Source organism: Streptopelia decaocto, assembly GCF_964273445.1.
Source record: "Streptopelia decaocto genome assembly, chromosome: 6".
Classification (NCBI taxonomy): domain Eukaryota; kingdom Metazoa; phylum Chordata; class Aves; order Columbiformes; family Columbidae; genus Streptopelia; species Streptopelia decaocto.
Window position 1 is genome coordinate 24,818,068 of NC_138660.1, and position 25,435 is coordinate 24,843,502.

The 25,435-nt window shown below is 43.8% G+C and overlaps 1 protein-coding gene across 4 annotated transcripts in view; it reads right to left on the minus strand.

The window, feature by feature from the left end:
* Positions 1-1,464: 1,464 nt before the first annotated feature.
* The window catches only part of PPP2R3A (protein phosphatase 2 regulatory subunit B''alpha), a 53,878-nt gene continuing 29,907 nt past the window's right edge, over positions 1,465-25,435 (minus strand). For 2 of the 4 annotated variants that reach the window (XM_082057035.1, XM_082057036.1), the window contains 10 exons: positions 23,131-23,233; positions 21,218-21,292; positions 16,679-16,765; positions 14,579-14,735; positions 13,279-13,327; positions 12,638-12,727; positions 12,029-12,204; positions 11,381-11,499; positions 9,687-9,793; positions 1,465-5,795 (listed from right to left, as the gene is read on the minus strand). In XM_082057035.1, coding sequence (XP_081913161.1) covers positions 5,699-5,795; positions 9,687-9,793; positions 11,381-11,499; positions 12,029-12,204; positions 12,638-12,727; positions 13,279-13,327; positions 14,579-14,735; positions 16,679-16,765; positions 21,218-21,292; positions 23,131-23,233 — 1,060 coding nt within the window. In that variant the 3' untranslated portion in view covers positions 1,465-5,698. The remainder of the gene's footprint in view (positions 5,796-9,686; positions 9,794-11,380; positions 11,500-12,028; positions 12,205-12,637; positions 12,728-13,278; positions 13,328-14,578; positions 14,736-16,678; positions 16,766-21,217; positions 21,293-23,130; positions 23,234-25,435) is intronic. The other 2 variants (XR_014184487.1, XR_014184488.1) reach the window with 2 other exon arrangements.

The window sequence follows — 25,435 nt, forward strand, 5'->3', positions numbered from 1 at the left end:
TCAGCGTTGGTTGTGCCCAAGGAGTGGAGTGCAAACTGGGCCCAAGGCAGCGTGAGGATCTGTGTGGCTCCAGCTCAGCCCGGCTGTTCCCCGCGAGCCACCAACCTGTGTTCCTCCTGCGGATCCTATAGGAAATGTGCGGTATTTGAGCTTGCTTCCCAATCCTGTTGGAAACAGCAATTGGCTTCCAAACTTTAAGAGTCTTGCCATTTCTAGAGCTGCGTCGGAAAGAAAAAGCGGTAGCTCATCACCCACGTGCTATGGGAACGTTCCTGATGGAAAACGTGCTGCAAAGAGCAGAGCTCCTTCGGGGGGGCTGGACTCCGATCATGGGGAGCGGTACAGAATTAGTCTCGAGCTTCTGACCACCTAAATCTGCACATGCGGAAGAAGCTCTTTGGAGAAAGGGAAGGCATCTAAACTTCCATTTTGAGGGGAAAGGCTCTTTCCACATACCATACTTCAGGGAAATCACGAGTTGGGATGAAAATCTCAGAGGGAGGAGGGACAGGGAACCAGAACTGGAAAGGAACATTTGGATTGCGTTGATCTCCATACACCTGCAAGCACCATAACATTTTGTATTGTCAGAAAAAAACCTGTCAAGTTTCAGTTTACCAGAATCTGAAATACAGCCTGCAAAGCCAGGGCCTCGGCACTGCGAGGAGCTGCTCGTTCCACGAAACCCTGATGGACTGTGAAGACAAAGATCATACAGATGTGGCACGTGAATTGTGCAAAGGTTCTGGCGTGATCCAGAATAAAAGCCAGCAGCACACACCCCCAGGCATTTTGCAATTCTGATTGCTGACTATCTGAAGTGAAACCATACACACGAGCAGGTTTGTGTGTTAGAATCATCCCAAGGATGTGGCACGTCTGCTGAAGTCACTCTGAAGTGTATATCACACTATTTAAAGTAGTACTGATAATGTCACAAGCACATCTTGTTTGGTCTTAACTATTTAATTGTTCAACTCCAAGTGCCACTGGTATTCTAAAGCAAACCAGAGCAGTGACTGCCATATATCCAGATTTTGGCACACAGGAACGCTGACCTGTCAGTCTCACAGATGAAGCAATAATGGTAATGCAGGGATTCGGCTTGAGCCTTTGCATATAACGAAATCATAAATAGCATTACTTTGAAAAAAAATATCAATTTTTCCCCCCTTCATTCCACTTGTAGAAGATGCAGAAGATGTCTCTGTTTTCAGGACAGGTTAAAATAGGGGAGCCTGGCATTTTATTAGGTCAGCACAGGGCTAGCGCTCGGCACTGAGGATGGAGCTGTGAGGAAGGGAAGTGGTCGGGTTGCTTGTTCACCCCAGGGCTTGTGAGGAGCAAGCCGGGGGTTTGGCTTTGGCAGGCACTGCGCAGCACGAGCTCAGCTGCGGCAAGGAAAGCGACTTCGGGACAGCAGCTGGAGATGAAGCGACAATAACTCCACCTCACAGCTTCGAGACAGGTTTGACTTCACTTCAGAAGTCCTTTATTTGCCAAAAAAAAAAAAAAAAAAGGAAAATACGAAGTAAAAATACAAAGAGAAAACTATGCCAGCACAAAATGTCTCCAAACTCTTTTTACAAATTATAAGAACCTTTATTGTTAAATATTCAATTTCTAAACCCATCACCCAGTGATAAGATGAGAACAAAAGGGTAAGCGCTGCGTACGTGTTTTTCTTAGAGTAGCTCATGCTCTTTATTGAGGTTCAGTTTTGATTGCATAGACCTCAGATACTGTGATTTAGAAGCGCCCTACTCTAAAAACGCGTATCCTTAGCACGACACCTCAGTGACCTCTTTGTTTGGCCTTTCAGGCATATTTGTTTCAGGAACTAAGCAGGGTACCTTGGGCAGAGCAGCTCGAGTCCGCTGTCCGAAACCCCCGTTCGGGGAGTGGGAAGGTTTTCCGCAATGGTTTCTGTAAAGCCGAGGCTGCCGGGAATTTGGGGTTTTGCTGTCCGTGCTGGTTTTGCAACAGTGCCGCGCGGTGGCAGGCAGGCTGAGCTGTGGCAGGGCCTGGCTTTTGCTGACATCAACTCATGTAGCAATTGTTACGGAGGAAAAAAATCCAGCTAGTACCATTCCAGCAGTGGTTGTACCGAGGTGTGTCTCCAGTCTTAGTACTGCAGAGCGAGAATATTTGTGAACATAGAAATAAAAAGCAAGGCTTTTGTAAGGACACGGGACTTCAGTTTGCTAGACAAAAGCAGACTAGAGAGAATAAATAAATATGGGGTTTTTTTAATCATGCAAAACTGAATTTTACTCACTTTTCTGACTACTCCTAAGGAAAAGGAATCCAGCTCATAAAATACTTCTGGTTTACAATGGAAAATGCGTGATCTGTCCTCAAAGGTCTGTAACAGCTAAAGCAGTGCTGGCCGTGTCAGAGCCAAGGGGACTCGTGCGCGGTTTCGGCCTCATTCTCAGGAGCTCGCTGAGCCCCAACACCAGCTGCGCTGCCGCTCAGCACGTTCTGTGTCCCTGTTCACAACCAGCCTCGTCTTCTTGTGGTCTGAGTGTCCTGGAAGGAAAAGCCAAGGAGCTGGAGAGGAGTTCCCCACTTTACCTTGCTTCCAAACTGCGGATTTACAAATCTTCCATCCAGAGAAGCTGCCGATGGGGCTAAGTCATGAATGGGGTACAAAATACCTTCATCTGTGCCCGCTGAATTATGGCTATTTGCAAATGCGTTAATGAGAAAGAATGGATTTCTACTCCTGCAGTAAATAATATCGATTACTGAAAGTTTTGCACTGATACTATGCTAACAGTGGCTCCTGGAGCATGTCCTTATATTCCAAACATTTGCTGTACGTTTTCTTGTTTGTTTCTTTCTTTCCTCAGTGATTGGCTTGTTGTGTTGACCTACTAGAAAGCACAAATTTGGTTTGGAATCGCTCGTTTTGTCACAGCAGCAGTGAACCTCTGGTTGGAAAAGAGAGAGCCATGGGTTTGGGGGCCAAAGGACTCAGCAGAGCAGCTACCAGCATCTGTCTCAGTTCATTAAAACCAAACCTGAAAAGGTAAGCAGTGATTTTTAGCAGGCTGGGCACACTGGCACCAGCTCAGGCAGAGTGGTGTGGGATGGAAGCCTGAATTAGTCCTTCATCTGACTCCCTCCTGGTGGGAAAAAGCAACGCTGTGTTCCTGGGAATATACATCCTTCCTGGAAAAGGATGTTGCTCTCAACTCCCAGAGGAATGAGGAGGAGGAGATGTAATAGACAGAGGCTGCAGAGTCACCATCTGGGGGGGTTTTCCAATACTCAGCTGGATGAGATCCTGAGAAACTTGCTCTGACTCTGAAGCCGGCCTGCCTTTGGGTGAAGAGCTGGAATAGAGACCTACGCAGGGCCCTTCCAACCTGAATTATTGTCTTATTCTGTACAGCACTAGGAAAGCTTGGTTTTTGGAGACACTAGGGCCATCCCAGGTTAAAACCTTCAAGAGACAATCACTAAGTTATTCCGGAATGAGGCTTTACAAAACTGGCAAACTGGACATTCCGGTACTACTGCTTGCAGAGTTAAAAGCGAGCAGCGCCGAAGAACATGGAGGTTCGGTTTCAGCCTAGAATGGGGTCAGGTTCTTCTTGTTCCTTTGAGGAATCTTTGGAGAGATGCAAAATTTTATCAAGCTAAGACTGCTCTGAACCTAGACAGCATGGAAAAGAGGTGAACTGCTTCACCTGGCTTCCTTCAGGGAAAAAGCAGACAGAGCTGGTTACAATCCGTGGCTGTGCGACGTCCATCCTGTGTTCATTTCTGCAATCTAGTTTCTTCTGCATCAAGGCCTTTGTAGAATCATCCCCGTTAAAGCCTTTCCTCTCAGGGTTTCAGTGATGATGGAGCAGCGATTCGAACACCCCGGTGTTGAACAGAGCCGCTCCCGTGTGCCTGTGCCATTCAAAAAGGCTTATCCTGCTTTGGTTAGCGCTCCCTGCTTACGTCTTTTCTTATGGAATGGCTGTTACCTTGCAGTGGGATCAAAACACAGCACTATAGCTGCTACTGGAAAGAAAATTAACTCTATCCCAGCTGAAACCAGGTCACAGTGATGTCGCTAAGAACCTGGGCATCCAGAAGTTTCCCAAATACCAAATCCAGGATCTTGGTGTGTGTGTGTATGGATCTGGATAAAAGAGCAGCTTTGTTCAAGAAAAAGAGAATGGATCTCCAAGCCCAGTATAACTGAAAACTTCCTCTCTTTCAGCTTTGGGTCCTGAGGAGAGTTACAAACCTCAGCAGGGCAGCAGTACATCCCACCTGGGCATCGGGAGGCAGCCGATACGCTTCAAAAGCTCCTGGAAAAGTGGAAGCTGCATTGTAATGACCAGCCAATTACTTATTTGGTTATTAATGCTTAGCATTATCATCTAGGGATTAATGTTCCATTGTGCTCGCATCTAGATGTATAAAATGCACCAGCATGCATGTGTATACACGTGTTATCTATTAACTGGTGGGGTGAGGAGGTAAGAGGAAATAACACCAAGCGTTATGCATTTGGGCACAATTACGACAGCTGAAATAAAATACAAGAGCTGAAGCCTGTCCCAAGCTGAAGAAGGTAAGTACCCAATCTGTTGGTGTATATGTGGTGGCTAAAATTGAGGACGGGTAAGAACATGGTATCATCACCTCTGTGCTGCAACACAGGCAAGGAGGAACAGAGACACCAGCCATGATTCTACGGGGAAAGGCAGCTTAATTAATTTGGCACTTCAGCAGGAATTCATTAGTTGCAGTGCTTCCTCTCTGAGGCTAGGGCCTACTTCACGGGTATAAAATAATCCTTTGGCAATACTACAGGCTAATTCCTTTACCAGTTAAAGGATCCCTCTGGTAAGAGAAATTCAGCACACTAGGTTAGGGTTGGTGTTTTTCTTCATCATCTCAGTCTGTTGGAGAAGGCTACAGGTGAGCGATACAGGCGAAGAACACAGGGGCACGCAAGACACAGCAGTTTCAACGCAGCAACTGAACAGTGTATGTGTCTTTCTTTTTGCAAATATCCATGAAAATACTTGTACAGAGCCAAAACAAGCGCCTGAGGAAGAGCTTGTTATGCACAGGAGAATACGTAGAAATGTTAACTATGTCTCAGATTCTCAGAGAAACATTACATCACCTAGTGCTGGAAATGTCCACAGATTCATACAAGTAAAATATGTCCGGTATCAACTGTAAGAGCTTGTGGTTTAAAGTGCAAAAGGGAACTTCGCTCTGCCCATGCACAGGCATGTTGCCTTGGTTTCCAGGAAAGATTTGTAGATGTACATTTACATTAATTTGGCAGCTCTTTTGTGACTCCTGCTGTAAAGGCAAAGGGGCAGAATGGCACAGGACTGAACCGAAACAACCACTGTAGATGTTGCATGCGGTTGTTGCAGTTAATCATTAGATGCTGGCATTTATTGCACATCTGGGGACGTACCACAATTTATATATAAACCAAACAAGGTGCAATCACCGTATTTAATGAGCGTGCACGATAACACATTGTAAAAAGCCTCTTTATAGAAATTGCCTTATTGCAATTACACAGGAAGAGAAAAAGAGTTCTTGAGTTACAGTGTACAAAATAAAGCACGATTGCTCCAATGACGGATTTAAGAAAAATCCCTAAGTGTCTCGGGACTGAATGCTATCCAGTTAGAAAGAGATCGATTAAACGTCTTCCATTTCTCTATGCTGAGAGATCTGAGATAACTAGTTTATCTGATTTGTCTCCAGTTTCAGAGGGAGATAAGACTTCATCTGTGTCATAGTCTTCTTCAAACGATCTGCAAAGATAAAAGGTACGTCTTTAAAAGCCATATTTTGGTGAGAGCTTTTGTTATTTCAGTGCCTACTAAGGCAGCTGATTAAAAAACAGTAGCATGCAAGGTGTTAACCTCGAGGAGGATATTTATAAGGCACGGAAAACAGTGCTGTAGTAATCGGTGTTCTGACAGTTGACGTGACTTTGTGCTCCCATCCGTCCTCATTTCTAAGTTCCAAACCAACTTTTCACCGGAGCTCAGCATTCTAAAATGTGAATCCAGTTTCAGTAACAACTGTTGTTAGGTCTCAGTAGGCTCAATAGTTCCGTGTAGGAATAAAGTCGTCCAGCCCTAGAGATTTGGCTTGCTCGGACTTGCTCAGAAACACCTGGTTTCCAAAGCAACTCCTGGCTTAGGATATGTTTTGACATCCACAGAAGAACAATTGTGGCCATGCTGTCGTGTTCCTCTCCCTCTTGGTTTGAAGTTTAGTATCCAGGTCTCAGCATTGATGCCCTGGGAAGGTTTGGCTGTGAATTCTCAGCTCCAGCCTGCTGCATTATTGGGCTGGTTGGGTTCTGTGCTCTGCAGCAGAGGGTATCGCTTTGGGGATCACACCCCATTCCTGTTCCTGAGAAATGATGGTTTTAAGGTGTTTTCCCTCCAGTCTCAGCACACTGCATGTTAGTTTCTCAGGGTTCCAAACAAATTAAAATGATTCCTTTTTTTCCAAAAGCAATGCTGCTTGTGAAGGAAATGGTGCAGCAGGTGTTCCAATGGCGAGCACAGGAACAGCTTGAGTTTGTCTGCTCCACAAGGTTAACTCCTCTGATACCCCAGCATGGATGGTGCCAAGAAAGAATTGTCTACCACAGCTTGTGCTGTTTTTCCCTTTACTAACTCATGCGCAAATCCTTGGGAGCCTGTCGGTGTGTATGACCTGCTGTGGAGGGGATTGTGTCCCTACGTGAAGGAGACAGCACCAGACATTTTCATGTCTTCCATAGAGGAAAACACCTGCTGGGTAATTCTGCCACCTTCTGGAACCTTGCATAAGCGGGAGAAGAAAAACAACAGTCTGGATCCTACACCAATAACTGCTCTGATCATGCACTCAAGGTTGCCAAAACTGACACCATATACCCACTTTTTGGGGCAGTGGCGCCTGTTGGAGTCCGCGGGGCTCTGCCTTTCTAGCATTCCCCAGCTGGGCAGGGGCTGTGTGTGGCTCTATATGCCTCAGTTTCCCTAATTTCTCCTTCATTTCGGATGATGCAGCAGAGGAAAACTTTTTATTTCCATTTTCTTTTACCTTTCTTAGTTTTTTTTCCCTATACATGGAATGTGACCTCTTTCCTGCATTGTTTATGTTGCACATTCACCAGCACTCAGGGCTCCATTATAATTTGTTTTCCAGTGCCTTTTGCTTCTGGACTAAACCTTCTCATGTCCTTTCCCATGTGAGTTGATTTTCCATTTCCCTCTTTTGCTCCTTAAGGCTCAACAGTGTTTGCCCTTCTTATCTTGGAAAACACACTCTCTGCTTTTTTGGCTAGGAAACATCCAAGGGACAGCTCTTCCACAGGATTAGCACTAAGGATAATCACCTTCTCTCCTTCCAGGGCAGTTTCAACATTTCCCAGTCCCATAAATACACATATGGGCTCATGTAGCTTAAACACCTATTCCTCAAGGCTCAAGGGTGACAACTCTGGCTTGTTCAAAGGCAAATTATTCCAGGGAATTCTTTGTCATTCCGGCTGGAAAGCACATATTTTGTCTCCTTCCATGAAGGCAGTTGTGGCTTCCATGCACATCACTGGCTGAAACTGCTTTCTGGAACGGTGGACAAAGCAGTGCCCAACTTCTGCCAGGCAGGCCAGAGCCTGTACTGCGACAAAGGATTGCTGCAAAGCCACTGCTTCTAGCTGCACTAAGAGCTTGTGGCTGTTGGTTCTACCTTCAAACAATAGTGTGTGTATACATTCAGCAGGGAACAGACTCTCTTCGTTGAAATCCATACACAGATGTATAAAGCAGAGCATTGCTGAAGTGTTCAGATCAGCTTAAGCTTCCAGTGAATGTGATGCTTCATTGTTGTCTTGAGCAAGACGAGACCTTTCTCTTATTTTTGGTGATCGTAGCTCTCAATAGTCACAGGATCCCTGAAGTCACTGTGAGTATCCACAATGTCCCAGGAGCAGTGCTCTCCCATGGGCAAGCCCGCAGCCAGCCAGACATAGTCTGGTTTTAGAAACCATCCATCCAGAGAAGCTACGGGGAGGGCTAAGTCACAAATGTGGTACACACTGTTCATCTGTGATTGCTCAAGGATGGTTATTTCAAATGTATTAATAAGACAAATACCAGACTGTAGATTCTGCCAGCTCACTTAACCAAAAATCTTCACTTCTCTCACAGAGCTCATAAATTGTCTTGGTTTTGTCCCCGGCTCCTTGTTTCTGTCATCCTCAAAGCACAGCAGAAATAATGTATGTGCAAAAACTCAATGCCTGTTTCTGGCAAGTTTGTCTGGGCATCCAGCTCTTTGTTTTTCTTTTTCGCTTCCTTTTTTCCTGCGTGTTCTGTTGCTATGCTCCACAAATGAGATCTAATCCTGCTGCCATGACTACAGGGCTTTTCAGAGGCTCTTAGAAGCAAGCAGCAAGGTTGCTGACATGCTCTTACAGGAAGACACAGGGCTGGTTCAGATGGACTTCAAAAATCTGACATCACCTGCCACTTTTCCTCCAGTTTTGGTGAGTTGGGGGACTCATGGGCCTGCAAAGCTTTCACACCAGACTCCTTTTCTGTGCTGGGGACACAGGTGTTGCAAAGCAGCTGCAGGGAAACAGCAGCTTTATCTTCCATCCTGTGTTACCTCATCTTCCATTGTGAAGGCCACAAAAAGGCAAGGCAGCTCAAAGGAGACGAGGGAACAGCCCCTTGCTGTTTGGATGCACATCACAGGGACGGAAGGAATCACAGCTCTCAAGAGCTTTGCAAATCTCTGTGGCTAATTAGTAGGTGCTAATGTTATCCCAAGCAATTTCCAGTGTGGGAAGTTTTGAAAATTATGCAATCAGTACTCCTACTTTAATGGCTCTACAAATACTGTTTGAGAACAGATAAAATCCTGAATCATGCAAGATTAAACTGGGGTGAGCATTCAGATGTTTGTTATATTAACCTGGAGAGTGCTAGAGAAATATTCTCAAGAAGATACTGCTATACACACAAATTTAAAAGATAGTTATACTGAGTCTCCATTAGGAGCCTCTGCAGGAAGCCCTGGCACACAGAGAGGTTCTGGAGTAACTGCTCTGCCTAAATTCATCCACTCTAAGGATGGCTGGACTGTCTGCCCATGATTTTATAGAAGGCTGCAAAAATGAGCATAGGTATTGCAGAAACCAGTAGTGTTATAAAGAAAAATCTGAACAAACTTGGTAAATAAATGAAAACAGTGAAGCACGGCTTATGAAGAGCATGGACTAACAGGCGTAAAGTAAAATTATTTGAACAAGGTCTCCGCTAAGTATAATAAATGTAAGGGAGCTATAGCTTCTAATCTGTGGTAGCGTGACATGATCAATATATGGCCAAGACCTGCAAAAGTCATTTGATATCTTTTTTTTGTATGGTTTCCAAAAGAAAAAGGCTTTGTCCTTTTCCCCAGCTATCTCCATTGCTGCAGTGTGTGTAGCCGACTCAAAGGGCTGCCCACAAAGCAGCCCATTGTGACAAACACACCAGCGCTGCCTTCTGGAGCAACTGGTTCAGTCTTCACATGCTCCAGTGTTGAGCGCAAATGATAAGTTCACGAATCCACTGCCTCTGTTAAAAGTGGCATCCACACACTCCTAGTAAACCAAATCGTGTCCCCCAGGGCAGGGCGATGCCTGCGCTTACCCTTCTTGTAACTGCTCATTCCCAGACTCCTCAGCCACAAGGATCTCGTACTCCTCAGCAGCATATCTGTCCCAGTCCGAGGGCTCGGGGCCGTCATTTTCAATGTCCTAAAGAGATCAGACAGTCAGGTACACTATATCCCTACCCCTCCATAGCTGCTTACAAAGAAACTGTATACAAACAGCTAGTCAGAAATTGCCTTAACTGAAAGATTCACAATTAGCTTAAACTATTTTAACATCTGCATATAAATGACTCCGAAAATAATACATCCCTTGGTCTATAAAGCCCAGTGTGTGACCTGAGCTGCCAACAAGCTGAGCCTGCTTCGTTTCAGAAATGCTGAACATTAGTAACTGCACATTTTCTTTGCTCTTGCTCAGCAAGCCCTGCATCTGTGCACTTTGTGACTGGTTAAAGAACTTAGTGATTTAAAAATCACTAATTAAATGTAATTAGTGTAACTTATCTTTTGAGGAATTATTCGCTAAGTTTGAGAGGTTACAGAATAACATCCTTATAAATAGTTGGACCTCTGCCATTTACCATAAGACAGGGAAAATAAGTTCCCCTCTGACCCCACTTGACCACTCTTACAATGATCCAGTTTAAACAAACAAACCAAAGTAGGGTGTTTTTGGATCGGGATATATTTAAGCTGTGAATCAAGGAACCACAAAGTTCCTCTTATAAGTTATGTGGGAACAGCTGGGAGGGAACCGGAGTTGGTTTTGGCATCCCCATCACTTTACTGTGACCAGATAAGAGGCTTCTGGAGATAAGTCCTTAAGCTGTAGGCACATCTGGTTTCACTGGATACGCAAGGGGAGCCAGAGGGCCCTTACACCAACAGCTGACAAAACTCAAGTCTCTGAACATCCCACAGTTAGTGGCGAGCAGCAACTACGCAACACAAAAGCTACAATCTCCTCCCGCATTTTCTCTGCCTGGGAAGAGAGGCGGGCAAATGACTGCAGCCAGGCTGATAACCAGGCACAATCGGCAGCATCCAAACCTTCCATCTCATCTGCCGCATGTGTGGGCTGATCATGGAGTCGGCACCTCATCTGCCTCAGCCCGTGATGTAAAGAAGGGCTGTTGCTTTGGTTCTGGTTAGGCTGTGGGAAAATTGCTAGTGCTGTTTTAAGGATCAGACTCCAACCCAGATGTTTAATAAATCTTCACATGTAGCCTACTTCTTTATGACTGCAGCCATGTAGGAGACAGGAAGAGACAAACAAGATTTGAAGTTTTGAATGTCTCAGCCCCTCTCTAAACTGAGCAAATGAAGTCTCCTCCCCTTGCAGCTGAGCCTGTCTCTTTCAGCCTGCTGAATCAGTTCAGCTCAGCAGGCTCCGCTCACTCTCTGCTAGTGCTGGTGTCGTAGAATCAGTGATGGCAACCGAATCATCGAACAGCAGTACAATCTGTGCTGGAAGAGACCCAGGAGGTCTCTAGTCCCAGTCTCTGCTCAGATCAGGGTTTGCTATGAGCTCAGACCTGGGGGCTCAAGGCTTTGTCCAGTCACATCTCAAAAACCTCCAAGAACAGAAGCTGCACAACCTGTTCAAGTGTTTGACCGCCCTACTTGTGAAAAAGGTTTTATTATATGCAGTTGGATTTTCCCTGTATCCAGTTGCATTCCAAAGACGGGTTTGAGAAGGCCTGTATTTAGAAATAAAGGTGATTTATACCTTTTGCACTGCAAAGGGATCCCTCTGTTCGTTGTCCAGATATTTCTCTAAATTAAAGAAGGTGTTGAAGAATACATGAGCCATTCTGCACCTCTTCAGGTCTCGTAGGGTTACTCTTCCTGCAGAAAAACCCACAGTGTTGTGCTGAGTTCTTAGTGAAACACTGGACCTGTTCCTTGCCAGTCTTATCAAAGTTTTAATCACAACATCAGTATGCTACAATATTACAAAATTTCTTCCCAAGACAGTCAAGGATTTTAACATTATTCAATAAACGGGTACATTTCTTAGGCCTACGCCTCACACATTGATATCTTTCACATTCACACAAAGTATGAAAGAATGTGAACGGGGATGGTTCAGTTTCATAATCTAGACTGTCAGCACATCCCACAGCTGGAATACACAAGACTTGTTGCTCCAGTTCCAGCAAATTAATTCACAAGGTCTCTTGTTCTAGTATTTCAAAGCTCCTGATGCATAACATTATGGAACAATAGCCATTGTTCAGGATTTCACCTTGTACAATAATCTCATCCCTGTGATTCCATCACAATGCTCTACCTGTAGATGGATTTCACAGTGATATGACTTTCCCAGTCCACCATAGATCAAAGAGGATGGAAACTCCCATTAAACAGGACTTACCTTCCCTCTCTGGCTTAACGAGATCAAGCATCTGGCACAGCAAGTCATGAAATGGCAGTGGTTCTATGCCCATCACTTCCATCCGCTCGCACTGCTCCTCGTAAAAGTACTCCAGTTCGTACATGGAGAGCACTCCATCCCCGTCCAGGTCCATGCACCGAAACCAGTACTCGATGCTAGAAAAAAAGACAGGACTAGTGAAAGCACAGAAATGCACTAGGAGATCCACACAGCACACATTGCGGCAATGCACGTTCCCCTTCCCTCGGCCTCTAATGCTTCCCCATAACCCCTTCTTATGCATGAAGGGAATCTGCTTATCTGCTGCAAACACCTCATGGTTTTACCCCCAGAGCCAGAGCTCCACGGCATGAGGTAACCAAAGGCAGCGATGACTGCCAAGACATTCAGCATTACAAGAAAACTCTGCCTCTAAACAACTTCCCCTCAAAAAAGGCAAATTATTTGACCAAATGTGAGTCACTTTCTTCCTAATAATCACTGAGACCCAAGCTGCCATCTCTTGCAGAAAGCAGTAGGTCACAGAAGTTTCTATAACCTTATTTGCTCATCTCAGCACTTCTACTAAGACACAGAAATCAGTCAGACCTTGTAGCGCTCCTTTTGTCTTCTTCCGAAATCAGGAGCCACACAAAATCGGCGTAACTCATGCGACCGTGCTTTTGAACTTCATTGCCTCTGGAAGACACATGAGAAAAACAAACATACACCAGGCTCCTAAATACTCAGAATGTTACCAAACGTATTTTTCAAAAGCCCCAGATCACCGGTGAGAGAAAGTGGGGCATCATCACCCATTCAGCCTGTACTCTCTGCACTCCCCAGGCACAGCACTTGCTGCCTTGCTGCCGCTGCAGAGCTGAGGCTCATCTACCACATCCCCTCCCACAACAAATGCTGGGCTCTTTCAGTTTTTGGAGACATTTAAGCAGTGCTCTCCAGCTGTCCCTGTGCCACCGTGGGCACAAACACATCGTGCTTGCCTGTTCCCTGCAGCTATGCCCAGCTTGTTCTACAATGAGGTCTATAGGTGGTCATCCTATGGGATTTTTTAATTTGTTTTCTTCAGATACCCAGAAGTTTCACTCCATTTTCAGGCAGCTCCAACTGGAGCACCATGCTGGAAACCATTCTGATCAGTGGGGATTTTCTGACAGTATCTTGCATTTCTAATCAGCCTGGCAGAAGTTCCCTTCACTTCTATTCCCAGCCAGTATGCTTTTCCTCACCTCACAACAGCACCGCTGAATATTCGCTCGATAATCCTGTTTGATAAAGCTGGAAACAAAGAAAACATGAAGAAAATAAAGCTACAGGTCACAGGAATAACTACAATCAGTTGTTTTTGCTGAACCCCCACAAAGCCATTTCCCATTGCTAAAAGCAAGCTCTATCTGCATTGTCTGGCCACTTTACTGAGCCCTGTCTAGCAGCGTTTTGTAAAAACCACAGATGATCCTCCCAAATACCATAATTCTCCAGAATTATGGCAAATGTGTGTGATCTGGGTTCTTGGACATGGGCAGTATTACTCCTACTTTGCTGTGGTAGGACTTGTCACATAAGCAAACCCTGCTGATAGGAGACAATTTCAGTGTGTGTTGCAAAAGTTCAGGTATCAAGCAAAAAAATCACACATCTAATCCCTCCAAAACGCTTCTTAGCAGAGCACAAGCTGTTGCAATCCTGCTGCAGGGAAGGACAATGAAAAATCAGCATCATTTTAGGTGAGTGGGAGGACCTTGCCAGCCAGGAAATGCATGGGATAGATTATTATGGCAAGTGCAGCCACCACATGGAAGAACCCAAAGCAGCTTTGTCTTCAGGATTAAACATGCTGGTCAATAGCTCAAGCTCTTGCCTGAGACGTTACACCATGAGTCCTAACAGGTAAGCAGATGGGCATATGATGCTCTCAGAACATGGATATTCCTGAAACCAGCCAACCTGAGTGCCTCCGTCTTTCTAGCACAACACATACAGAACAAGTGCCTTTGGATTTCTTAGCCCTTTGTGGATTTGCATTCCATTAACACATCCACGGCCCCTGAACCTTTGAAAACTCAGAGCATCTGCTCAGCTTGTGGAAAGGAGTTCCTCACTGAACTCCGGAGATGTTCTCCAGAGCGTATATGCAAGCTTCTGGAATTTCTCTCATGCATAACAAGGTTGCACTTCAGTCTTTGAAATTCACATGGCCTTGTCCTTCTTCTCCCTACTTACCAGTTCCTGCAAAAGCCTTAGTAAATAATGAGTTTCAAGACATTATTTCGGCTTGTTCTTCTGGCAGTGACCCACACATGAGAAGAAATTCCCTCTCTGGCTACTCACACAGAAGACAGTGTGTACTGCATTTCTCTGTGTCTAAGCCCCTGCAACTGGCTCTGTAAATCAGCATTTGTAGAAGCGGTGGAGTGTTCTGTTTAAAGTTTTTTGAGACATCAAATTAAAGCTAGGCTTTACTCTTTAGCAGGAATGTTCTATTTTCAGCAATCCCCTTTGTCCCACCACAGCTTATAGGCACCGTACCTTGATCACTGTACCGAGCCAGATCCTTCTGGCTGATGTAAAGATCATGGTCAGTGTCCAGCTCCCAGAATTTACAGTATATAACATAGAAGTGCTCGTAGGAGAAATAATCTGTGATCTGATTTATGTCATCCTCTTCTTCCAAGAGAGCAAGAGTCTGAAAGAGCACAAATAAAGTAGGAAGTTAAACCCTGACAAAGAGGCGCTTTGGCAGCCAAAGTCCTCCAACCTTTGCAGAAGTTGGGTGAACACAGCTCTGAGAGCTAATCCAAAATACAGCCTTTCTCCCCTATAGTGGATTTTGTTGCTGCATTCCTTAGCAGGCACTTAGCATCTGGCTTGGCTAGCTCAGTTAGCATACGTATGCACAATATATCTGCTCATTTTCAGCTATAGTGAAGAATGAGGGAGAGAAACAAGAACACAACTGCTGTCTCAGCTGGGATCCATTATTTGTGAAACATTTCTGACCTGCAGAGACTCTTAGAGCCATTTACAACAGCAAGTAAACTCATCACACATCCTTGCCTGGCTCCCAAAGGGCAAAATCAAATCTTGCTCCAGACTCAGGCCTGGACTGAGGGAGGAGAGCTGAATCCAATCACACTGATCTTCCTGGGCTGTCACTGACAGGAATTAGTCTGGTTTAACTGGGAGGCTTGGATGGATTTCCAACCATGACATCTGTTAACATGTCTTGTTAGAAAACATTTAATGACAACGTCCCTGTTTCATCCCCGCTTCACACCTGCCTCTGTCCCTCTCTTCCCACTGACAGAGGGTATTGCCTGTTTCCCAGTGCCACCTCCCTGCTTGCCTTTCTCCTAGTGCTGAGGCCATGGGACACTTTCCCAGTGTTTCCAGTTTAAAAAATTATGTCTGCAGGAATGTGAAAAAAACAACAGACTCCAGTGGGCTATACGTCTCTCCTCCCCTGCCCTCACAGCCTCTCAGAAGGGAGGAGGTGAAGCACAGCCCAAGAGCTACCCCAGGGAATTGTGTCTCTAAACAGCCACGTTTAGTGGCCCTTCTATCCATAACACTGACACTCAAGTCTAAAAAACCCTCATCACTTGCTCTCTAACCTCTTCAGGTTCTTTGGCAGTCTCTCAAATTTCTTTTCAGGTGATAATCAGTTGGGGAGGTTTTCCAATAATTATTTTTTTTCTTTTATATCTCATGGCAAAGTATGCCATATACATGTACAGCAAAGAGCTGCTCCAGTGAAATTGTGCTCCTTGAGCTGCACTTCCATGCTGCAGGAAGTGAAAGGCAGAGCAGATATGCAAGGAGAAAAAGGAGGAGAGTGTATAAAGGGACAAAATGAGTGAATAAAGACACAGGGTAAGTTGGGAGGACTTGTTTATAACAGAGGTGAGGGAGGAACTGGGATCAGAGGGCTTGGACTGGCATGAGGCAATCCAAGGGAGCACTGATTTTTTCATTAGCTGATGTGACCATTGGGACGGAAGTCTGAAAGGAGAAGGAGCATGAATTCATGCTTGAAGCTTTTGATGAAGACAGGACACTACATTTGAACAGAGAACAGGATGCAGTATGGAAGTCTCAGTGCTTTAGCTGAGTCTTTGACCTTTCAGCCTAAAGACCTTCTTGCTTTTTTAGGCTGGGCTGCAGCTGAGCAGCTTTAGACAGTTTTAACCTGGTGCTTTGGGGCAAAATATACAGAGAGATCCAAATCCTGAAACCTCTGCCTGATGCAAGGGATTGTAACAGGAACTAAGCTCCATTCATTAACCTTTCTGAAGAACTCTACTGCAGAAGTGGAAATCAGCTCTTGAGATGCATGATCTTGCCATTGCACAGCAAGACGTGCCCGATCAACCGTCGGGAGCTGATTGCCGGTTGGGAGTCAGGAAAGTGGCTGTCCTACGCCCCACATATCGCAGGCAACACAGTGACTATTCTTGGCTGCTCGATGTAGCTTCCCAGTGGGTGCCCTGTCACCCCTTGACCTTCCATCAGTGCCCTCGGGGATGCTCCGCTCCCAACTCAGACTCCTCGTTTAGCTCCCTCGCTATACAGCTATAGTAACAGCAGCAGAATGAGTTCTAGATCTTGTTCAGGCAGAAACCAACATACTTGCAAGAAGTTGCTTTTCCTCAGCTCTGTTAGAGTGATCTTCCCAGACCAGGATCGATTGACCGTGTAGAATATTCTCTGTATAACCTGCAACACAGGAACAGTGCCCTTGAAATCAACTCCTGAGATGCACCGCTCCAGGAATTTAAATGCAGTAATTGTATTTTGTTTATTCACTCATCCTAATGGATTTCTTTTTGAAAACCGTTTTCTGATTATTTTTGTAGATACCACTATCCTCAATGCACTATTCAGTCTGAAAGTAACATTTGTTTCTGAAGCACTATTATCCATTTCCACTCCAGAAATATTTTCACTGCTCTTAATTCACATCTTTGAGCACAGAGATGCATTATTTATATCAGGGGATATGTTCAAAGTGCTGGCAAATCACTTTGAAACTGAGTTTTTTCAGGTTTTAGGTACTGTAGCTTGCATGGATTTCAACCAAAACAGTGCTCTGCTCCAGAAATAAATCAGGACTTTCAAACAGGAAACAGGGCATGTAAATTAAAGCCACGATTGATGTCTGATTTATTGTGTCTAGAACAATGCCTCATCCTTCAGTGGCTCCACTGAAAGTAAGCAACAGAGATCATCTGTCTGCATTTATCTTAGGTGAGCGTTAATCTCATTTGTCTCCTTTACTGATCTGTCCGTGGTGAAAGTGAGTGAAAAGCATGGGGGGATGCACAGACCCCTGAGGTCCCACGAAAACAGGTCACAATATGAGACTGAATACACTGCCATGTACCTAAACCAGCAAGCTGAGCTCTTCCTAAGCTGCTCCTTGTTATCTTGTCAAATATCAAAGTGGGAAAACACAAATGTGTGATCAGGAACATGCAAGAATAAACTTAACAGGAAAACAACAACAAATAAACATCTTCAGCAAAATAAATTAGAAATACAATTAATGAATACAATTCTTTTTGACTAAACCTAGTACAGACAAACGTTTCAGGTCTCCAACATCATGTTGACATATTAATGTAGGACTTCTGTAATCTTAATAGCATATGCTATTCCAACACGAAAATTAACTTTACACACCAATATGAACATTACAGTGATTAACCCAGTTAACAAATGATGAGTTTGCTTCTTAGCTAGAACTAATTTCAAGTGGGAAATCACTCATTTAAGGGCCATGCTTTTACTGAGTCACACAAGGGCTGGTTCTTAGTTCAAAACAAATCTGGAACCAAGTATGAGATTGTTGATTGTAGTGATCACTAAGTAATGTTCTATGGCCTGTGTAATGCAAGAGGTTAAACTAGGTAATCACAATGATCTTTTCTGGTCTCAAGCACAATGGAAAAGCTGTATGCCTGTTTCTTCTTTAATGCCTCTGGCAACTGCTGCCATTCTGGACTCTATTTTTGGACCTTGTTTGGCCTTTGCTTCGAGATTGCACAAGCGCTGAGAGACTGGAATGGATCTCACCTCATACATAACCCATTATCACACCTGACAAACTTGTTGCAATTCCTAAAGATACAGGGATTTCACATCATTCCAAGGGTTCAGAAAACAGACTCCTAACCTGCAATTTTTCTTTTCCTCTGCCTGCAGGGTAATAAAAGATAACATATCCCCCTGTATATGACACATAAGAAACTACCAGTATGGTCTGATAGAAGTACAAAGATGGTCCATTTGCTCTCTCCTCACCTAGCTGCAAAAAGTCATTCAGAGGTAAAGTGGAATCTCTTTTCATCTCTTTTACAATGTCCAGACACTCAGTGCAGGTTTTATTATTCAAATAATGGTCCAGTTCCAGTAGATAGTACATAGTGTATGTATCAACACAAAATGTCAATATTTCTCTCTCTTCCAGGTTGAGAAAACCAAGTTGTCAAAAAAAGCAGTTAGGAAACCTCCTAGAACATAATAACACAGCCTGAGATGATTTGTAGCATTCATGCCATACTTGTCAGTTATGCCTTACTGATTCATTTTTCCCAGCATGGAGGATTATTTATTCTGACTTCAGTCCATAAGCCTTTGAAAGGGGGACCCCCTTCCTATTTGCCCATTATCTTCATGTAACCAACCTCCAGGACCCAAGACACTGATGGGCGAGTTCTAAACCTTTCCCCAGTCTTCCCATAGAAGAACAAAAGCAATACCATTACTGGAACAATCCACAGAGCTTTATTAAACCCTGTAGGCCATCCTACCCTTACATATTCATGTTAGTAATACTGCATAAGCCAAAGCATTTTTCAGCACACAATATGTTTTGCCAAGTTGGTTTTAGTTGACTCAGCTTTGAACAACAGCATACAGTGCTAACTCTGAGCCTTGTCTGGACATTCTGGGAGAAGTCACATTTTAAAGCTTTTGCAATAAGTGCTGTGTGATATTCTGCGTCATCTTCACCAGGTTCAGGAGTCGGTCCCTGTTAAAAGAAACACAAGTAGATTAGTATACTTGGAATACAACAGCTCACAGATAGTGACACAGATTAAAGCACAGCCTGTTTTATCCAAAAGGCACCTCTAAATGGTGCAGAGATAGGCAAAAAAAAAAATTGAAATGGGTATATATATATATCTTACCCATGCTAGACTGGTCACTTACTCTCTAGGTGACTTCGACCAAGTGATGCTGTATCCAGCAATGAACACAAAAGCTGGTATCTCCTTACAGGCCTCATCTGTAACACAAACAAAATTCAATTCTTGCTCTTGCAGCAAATACAGCATTCTGTCGCTCTAAGTAGGTATAAGGCACTCTACCTTGAAGGGATCAAAAGGATCCAAGTAGTCTTGAAGTTCAAGGCTGTTTCCTTCATTACCTCCTGGCGAAAATACTGAATTTTGTAATGTCAAAGAGAGAGAAGTGCCAAAATGTCTGTGAAAGGAGATGTGAGAAATAGGAATTGCTGGTGTCAGAAAGGAGAGGGAGGGCTGCAGTGGGCCAAGTGTTGCCACTCCAGATGGGAACCACCTGACCCAACAGACTGACTGTCTCCCAAGGTCTTGAACGTGCTCCAACCCAGCGATCTGGCCATGGCCAAACACCCTGAGCTCAAAAGGAGTCTGTCTGTCAGCACAGACACCCAGAGCAGCATTGTCCTGCCAGCGGGAGGAGTCTGTGGAGGACATCGCAGCTCTGTAGGATGTGCCACTACACACCGTTTGCCTCAACCACCAGCACCACTGTTTCCTGGCTGCATACTCTGTCAGAGTGTGATGAGTGAGGGTGCATAAAGGCTCAGCCTAAAGTAGGAAAGCAAGTGGAGACACAAGCTCAATCAAGAAGCATCAAGGAGCTCACCAAGGATCCAGAACTGTGACTATTTTATGTTGGTCACACAGGGGCTCACCCAGGCATAAAAGTTGTGGAAAAGGAGAAAGGAAGGAAAAGGTGTTGCCCTTTTAAGCAGCAGCCTGCACATCAGTTATCTTGAGGTGGAACAGCTGGTTGCTCAGACCAGAACATGCACTGCACCCCAGCGAGGCCCAGAAACCACAGCGATTGCTGCTTCAGAACACCAAGGGTGATTATTTGGGGGATTACTCTACAAAAACATGTGTTTCTTGCCTTCATTTCCTCCTTCACACCCTGGAACAGAACAGCATGTGACTTAAGAGGAACCTGAAAGGCAGATGCACAGAACTGCCTTTGTCACCACCCAACAGCCAGCACCAGGACAACCACATGTTGTACCTTGACACACTCACCGGCAAAGAACAACTGGTTAATATTGCAGTGGGAAACTGATGCTATAGTGCGACCTTAAGTCTTTCAGCTCTCACCCCTCCATGTACTTTAAACACCAAATACCATGGTACCTGTGCCACAGGCACCTTCCACACTCACCCATTCCTGTGCCTCCATAATTCCCTGGCCATCGCTGTCTGTCAGCGATGCTGCTCTGGGCAGTCACTGTGCTTAACCTATCTGTTGTCTTGCTCCATGAGGACTAAGTATCTTGATAATCCACTGATGTTCACATCCACTTAAACATTTAGGTCTAACTGCTGACTGCAAAGTTGGAACCAAGCTACAGAACAAAACCCAAAACCAAACAGTAATCACAGAAGCTCAGACTCAGAGTAGAGAAGCTTTCAGTTGAGAGCAAGAGGCAGGAGAGCTGGAGAGGAGACCCTGGTGAGCAACGAATGCTCTGCACCATGGAACAGCCACAGATTCTCCATGCCCGACTGACAGAAATCTTCAGACACATAACCCTCCATGTCTCAGCAGCCCAGGAGAACCAGGGGTAACTTTGCAGCTCTCGAAGACCAAAGAAGGACATGTCATTTCCCTTCATCAGGATTAAAGGCAAAAAAATTGCTTTTATAGATTTGCTTAAGACCAGAAAGAATCATTATTAACCTTTTGAATAACCTCTTGTACACACACTCAGATCCACTTTTCATTTAGGAGTAGTTCTTAAAATAACTAATTGTCAGTAATATTAAAAAGCACCTGTTTTTTTTGAAACAATGGAAAGATTTGCCGATGGGAACACTGACAAATCACAAAGGGAGGGTTGGTGCAGCAGCGACAAAGGAGCCAGCCTACCGTCGTGATATATCGGGAATGGAACTCCGGAGCATCTTTCAGGAACGTCAGGCCAGGATGCGTTTCCACCACATCCTGCAAGATAAGACAAAAATCAAATGAAACAGATTTTCTTCTCCTTTTAATGTTTAGAAGTTTACTGGCTTTACAAACCAATTATCTTGCTTACTTTTGAAAATTTACAGCATTAGCAATAAAATTGAAATGCCATCTTTTTATCTATAAAGCGAACCTTCTAGAATTATAAGCGGAATATATTTTCTGCACAATACGCACCTGTTGGGCCATTTTGATTTACTTAAGGACAGAAAAACAAAGGAAGAGAGTTAGTGAGTAGATGAAAACTCATTTGCATTGAATGAGACAAAAAAGTCAGTCAGTTGCAACTATCTCCTCTCCAAATTTTTTTTCCTCCATTCACTGAAGATATTAACATGTATTAGAGCTGGGTGTCAGAAATAAACATCCCTTGAAAGGTTGAGAAAGTTGCCTTCTATGTCCTCCACAACAATGAAAGCTCTTGCGAGCCTCAGAACGCATAAAGGTATGACCAATGCTTTTCCAAAATTTACTGGAACTACCTGTGAAAATGCCTCTTTCTCAAGGTCAGCTTTTTGTAAGCCAAACCCTGGGTCATGATGCCAAATCTACCAAGAAATGCATGACCAAAACCATGGAGAAACTGCTCAGATGCTGAATGAACCGGATCAGATCCTCTATGAATCAATGTGTCTGTAATTTTTACATGTCTGACCCCTCTACCCTTAATAAAAGGCACAAAGAAGCATTCAAAGCTTTGTTTTGTCTACACCATGATATGGCAAAGCACTAAGAGTGCCCAGATATGACCAGATTCTGGACAGTCTAACTTTATGTCTAATATAATGGTGTAATATAGTGTAATATTGCTAGTCTCTGGCTGACTGATAAACCAGATGTACATGCCTTTGATTGCACAAGCAGCTCAAAAGCAGAGCTGCTATCAGTCAGGAAAGGCAGTGTGAAAAGGAACACAGACAACTTATCCATCACAGTCCCAGTTTTGTTTGAGACCCAGAAACATCCGGTGCAGACACAAATCTTTCCCCAAAGCAGCATCTCCGCAGAGGCTTTGCATAGAGGGCAACAGCATGAGATATTCAGGGGTATGTGGAAAAACTCAAAAAAAGAATCAACAGATGATCAGAGGAACAGATGGACCTGACTTAGAGAAGCTATAAAGAAACCCTAAAGCCATCCACAGGCTGCCTGAATGGTCACGAATAATTAAAGAATGATACTTTGTTAAAAGTGTCACATGAGAATAAAAGGAAAAGAAATGAAATCAAGGTGCAGAGATTTAGCCTGAATATTAGGTGTGGAGAGGAACGAAAAATAAAACTCAGCAGGGAGACTTGTGTAGCAGCAGCTGTAGAGGCATACAGACAACCATTGGAACTGCAATTTGTTTGCAAAGTTTTCCACATGATATTGCATCTGGTAGTCTTGCTAGACAAATTCAATTATAACTGTCTTGTCAAGCAACTTTTACAACTTTTCTAACAAGCTTTTACGTTGTGCTTGTGTTTCAATAGTGCCATGCATTTTTCCCAATAACCACCTAGAGAAACGAGGCAAATTTCAGCCTGGTTACCAGGCACTGACAAATATGAATCCTAACAAGAGACAGAGACTAAATAACACTTTGACAATCCTCAGCAACTTCAGCAAGATATGTAGCTGGTTGGCACACAAAATAGTCTACTTAAAAAAAAATGCTTATTGCTGTTTCACTCCAAGATAAACTCTACCCAGGTGCTGTTCACATGAAAGGTCTGCATGCCCTCAGTATACATTTAAAGACATGAAAATAAATAAGTTACAAAATAAACAGCTCTCTCCCCGTCCATTCACTGCTGAGCTGTTGCAGGTACCTGAAGCAGCGGGATGAAATCCTCCTGTTCCAGGTAGTCACAGCCAGGCTTCGCTAAGAGGTACGTGAATCGGGACGCATCATCGTGGCAGTTCCGCAGGACTCTAGAAGAGAGATGAAGGGTTACTCCAACCCCTTGTACTCACAAGACAATCACAAACTACAGGCGGATTATGAAGTGCCTTGTCACGTTATGCAATACACCTACACTGGGAGTGATGCAAAGTTGACCTGAGCCCACCAGCACCCTTTTTTTTGCCAAGGGGAAAAAAGAGCAAGCCTTGTTAATTCTGGCACAGCCAGCTGCTGTGCACTGAAGTCATGGAGATGAGACTAACGAAATAATGAGTAGGACTTAACAGGACTGAGTATTTAGAGAAGCATGGCAACTCATTCCTTAAGTGGACAGTTTGCATCTATGACACCAATTCTTCTCTCTGCTTTCTCCTAATACAAGATACTGCGCTGGTCAGAAATATCACAATTACTTAATTCGCTCTGAACAGAAATACTCGTGAAAATGGAAACTCTGTGACATTTAGTAAATCATTACAGAATACCTGTAGCAGAAGAGAACATTCAGAGATATCAAAAACTAGGTTGTTCATATTGTATAGGGAAAACAAATTGCTCAGAAAATTACCCCATAATCTTTAATAACTGTGAAAATATAAATACACTTAATTGTTTGCTGTAGGTGATTATTCACTCCCCTCCTCTACTGAAAGTATAGGAATTGATGTTGAAACATGCTACGGAAACACCAGTTGTTCTCCTACAGAGATCACAATGTAATTGCCACTAATTCTGGCCTCATTACTCTTTACCAAAAGCGGACTTCACTAAAAAAAGGGGTTTTCTAAATAGGTGTTCCAGGGCTGACAAGCAATCCTGTCAGCTGCACATTCATATCATCATAGCGTCAATTAACAGATACAGTCTAAATACGCTTCAGAAAAACAGTGTTAATGTTTTAGCTTAAAAAAAAAAAAATCAGGCACATAAAGATGAATCCCAAAGCCATGTTTTAGCAAGGAACTAAAAGATCTGGTTTTCAGAAGTATTCTATACCCAGTAATTCCTATTGGCTTCAAATGAGACAAGTGAGCATGCAGCACTTTGAAAAGTCAGAGCAGCTACTAAGATGCTTGAAAATAGACTTCAGCAACTAAAGATACCCATTTTAAAATTATGGCTGTTCAGCCACTGTAGTCTCGCTTTATCAGGAACTTTACCAGGTTTATTTCTGTCTATCGTGTTTCCAGAAAAAAAATTACAACTGTCAGAGGGGAAGAGGAGGGGAAAAAAGAAATCTTCCTAAACAAGCAATTAAAAAGTGAGAAAAGCATACAAAACTTGGCTTGGAAATGGTGTGGTTAAAAGAATACAGAAGAGGGGCATGACCACAGTCTGCAAATATCTGAAGGATGTGAAAGTCAGAGGAGTGAAAATATGTGGTATCATACACAAGGGATTAATTAGGAGTAATTGAAGGAACCTAAGGAAGGAAAGAAATGTTGTCTATGTCAAGAAAAACTTATTGATCAGAGTCATCCCTAACATTTTTGCAGTTTTGCCAGGGTAACTAGAAGCTGTTTTGACAATACTGCAGGAAATACTTTGGGAATTCAGGGCTAAAGGCTGCTTTAAGAATCTGAAGAGCAACCTATAAGTACAAAATTAGAACTCTCTCTGGGTCTGTGATGGAGACATTGTTCAGGTGTTTCCCAAAGTAGATTAAAGCCTGAATTGCCCTGGAGGGAGAAAGATGAGGCAAGAGGAGAGGTCTGTTCTATCTCACACCTCTGACTCCAAGCACAATACACCCAGAGATCTCAATTTCAGAAAGAAGCCTGGACAATGGTATGTGGAAGTGACTGTCAAACACCACACATTTATTATACAATGTGCTTGAGGAAGGTAATAACCACTAAAACTCCCAGAGTATCCACTTGCATCATGCTGCTTTATTTTACATTACTTCTTTCTGACCTAGAACACTATCACATGGCTCCTCTCCCCATTCCCAAATGATACTCAGGTACTAGTGTAGCAGCGGTAAGGACTCTCAAATATGTCCAAAATCCACTGATACCTACCAGCTCTCTCATGAAAGGCTGACATATTTCTAGGGAGTGTGCTAGTATATTTTAGACGTCAACCAGACCAAAACATCTTATCTATACAATTGCTTCCAAGTTTGTTGATGTAGCAGGGAAACAAATGTTCAGGGAGTTTTGGGGAAGGAAATTTAAGCTGATGGAGACTTCTAAGTCCCTTATTTAGAAGAAAACAAATGGCAATGA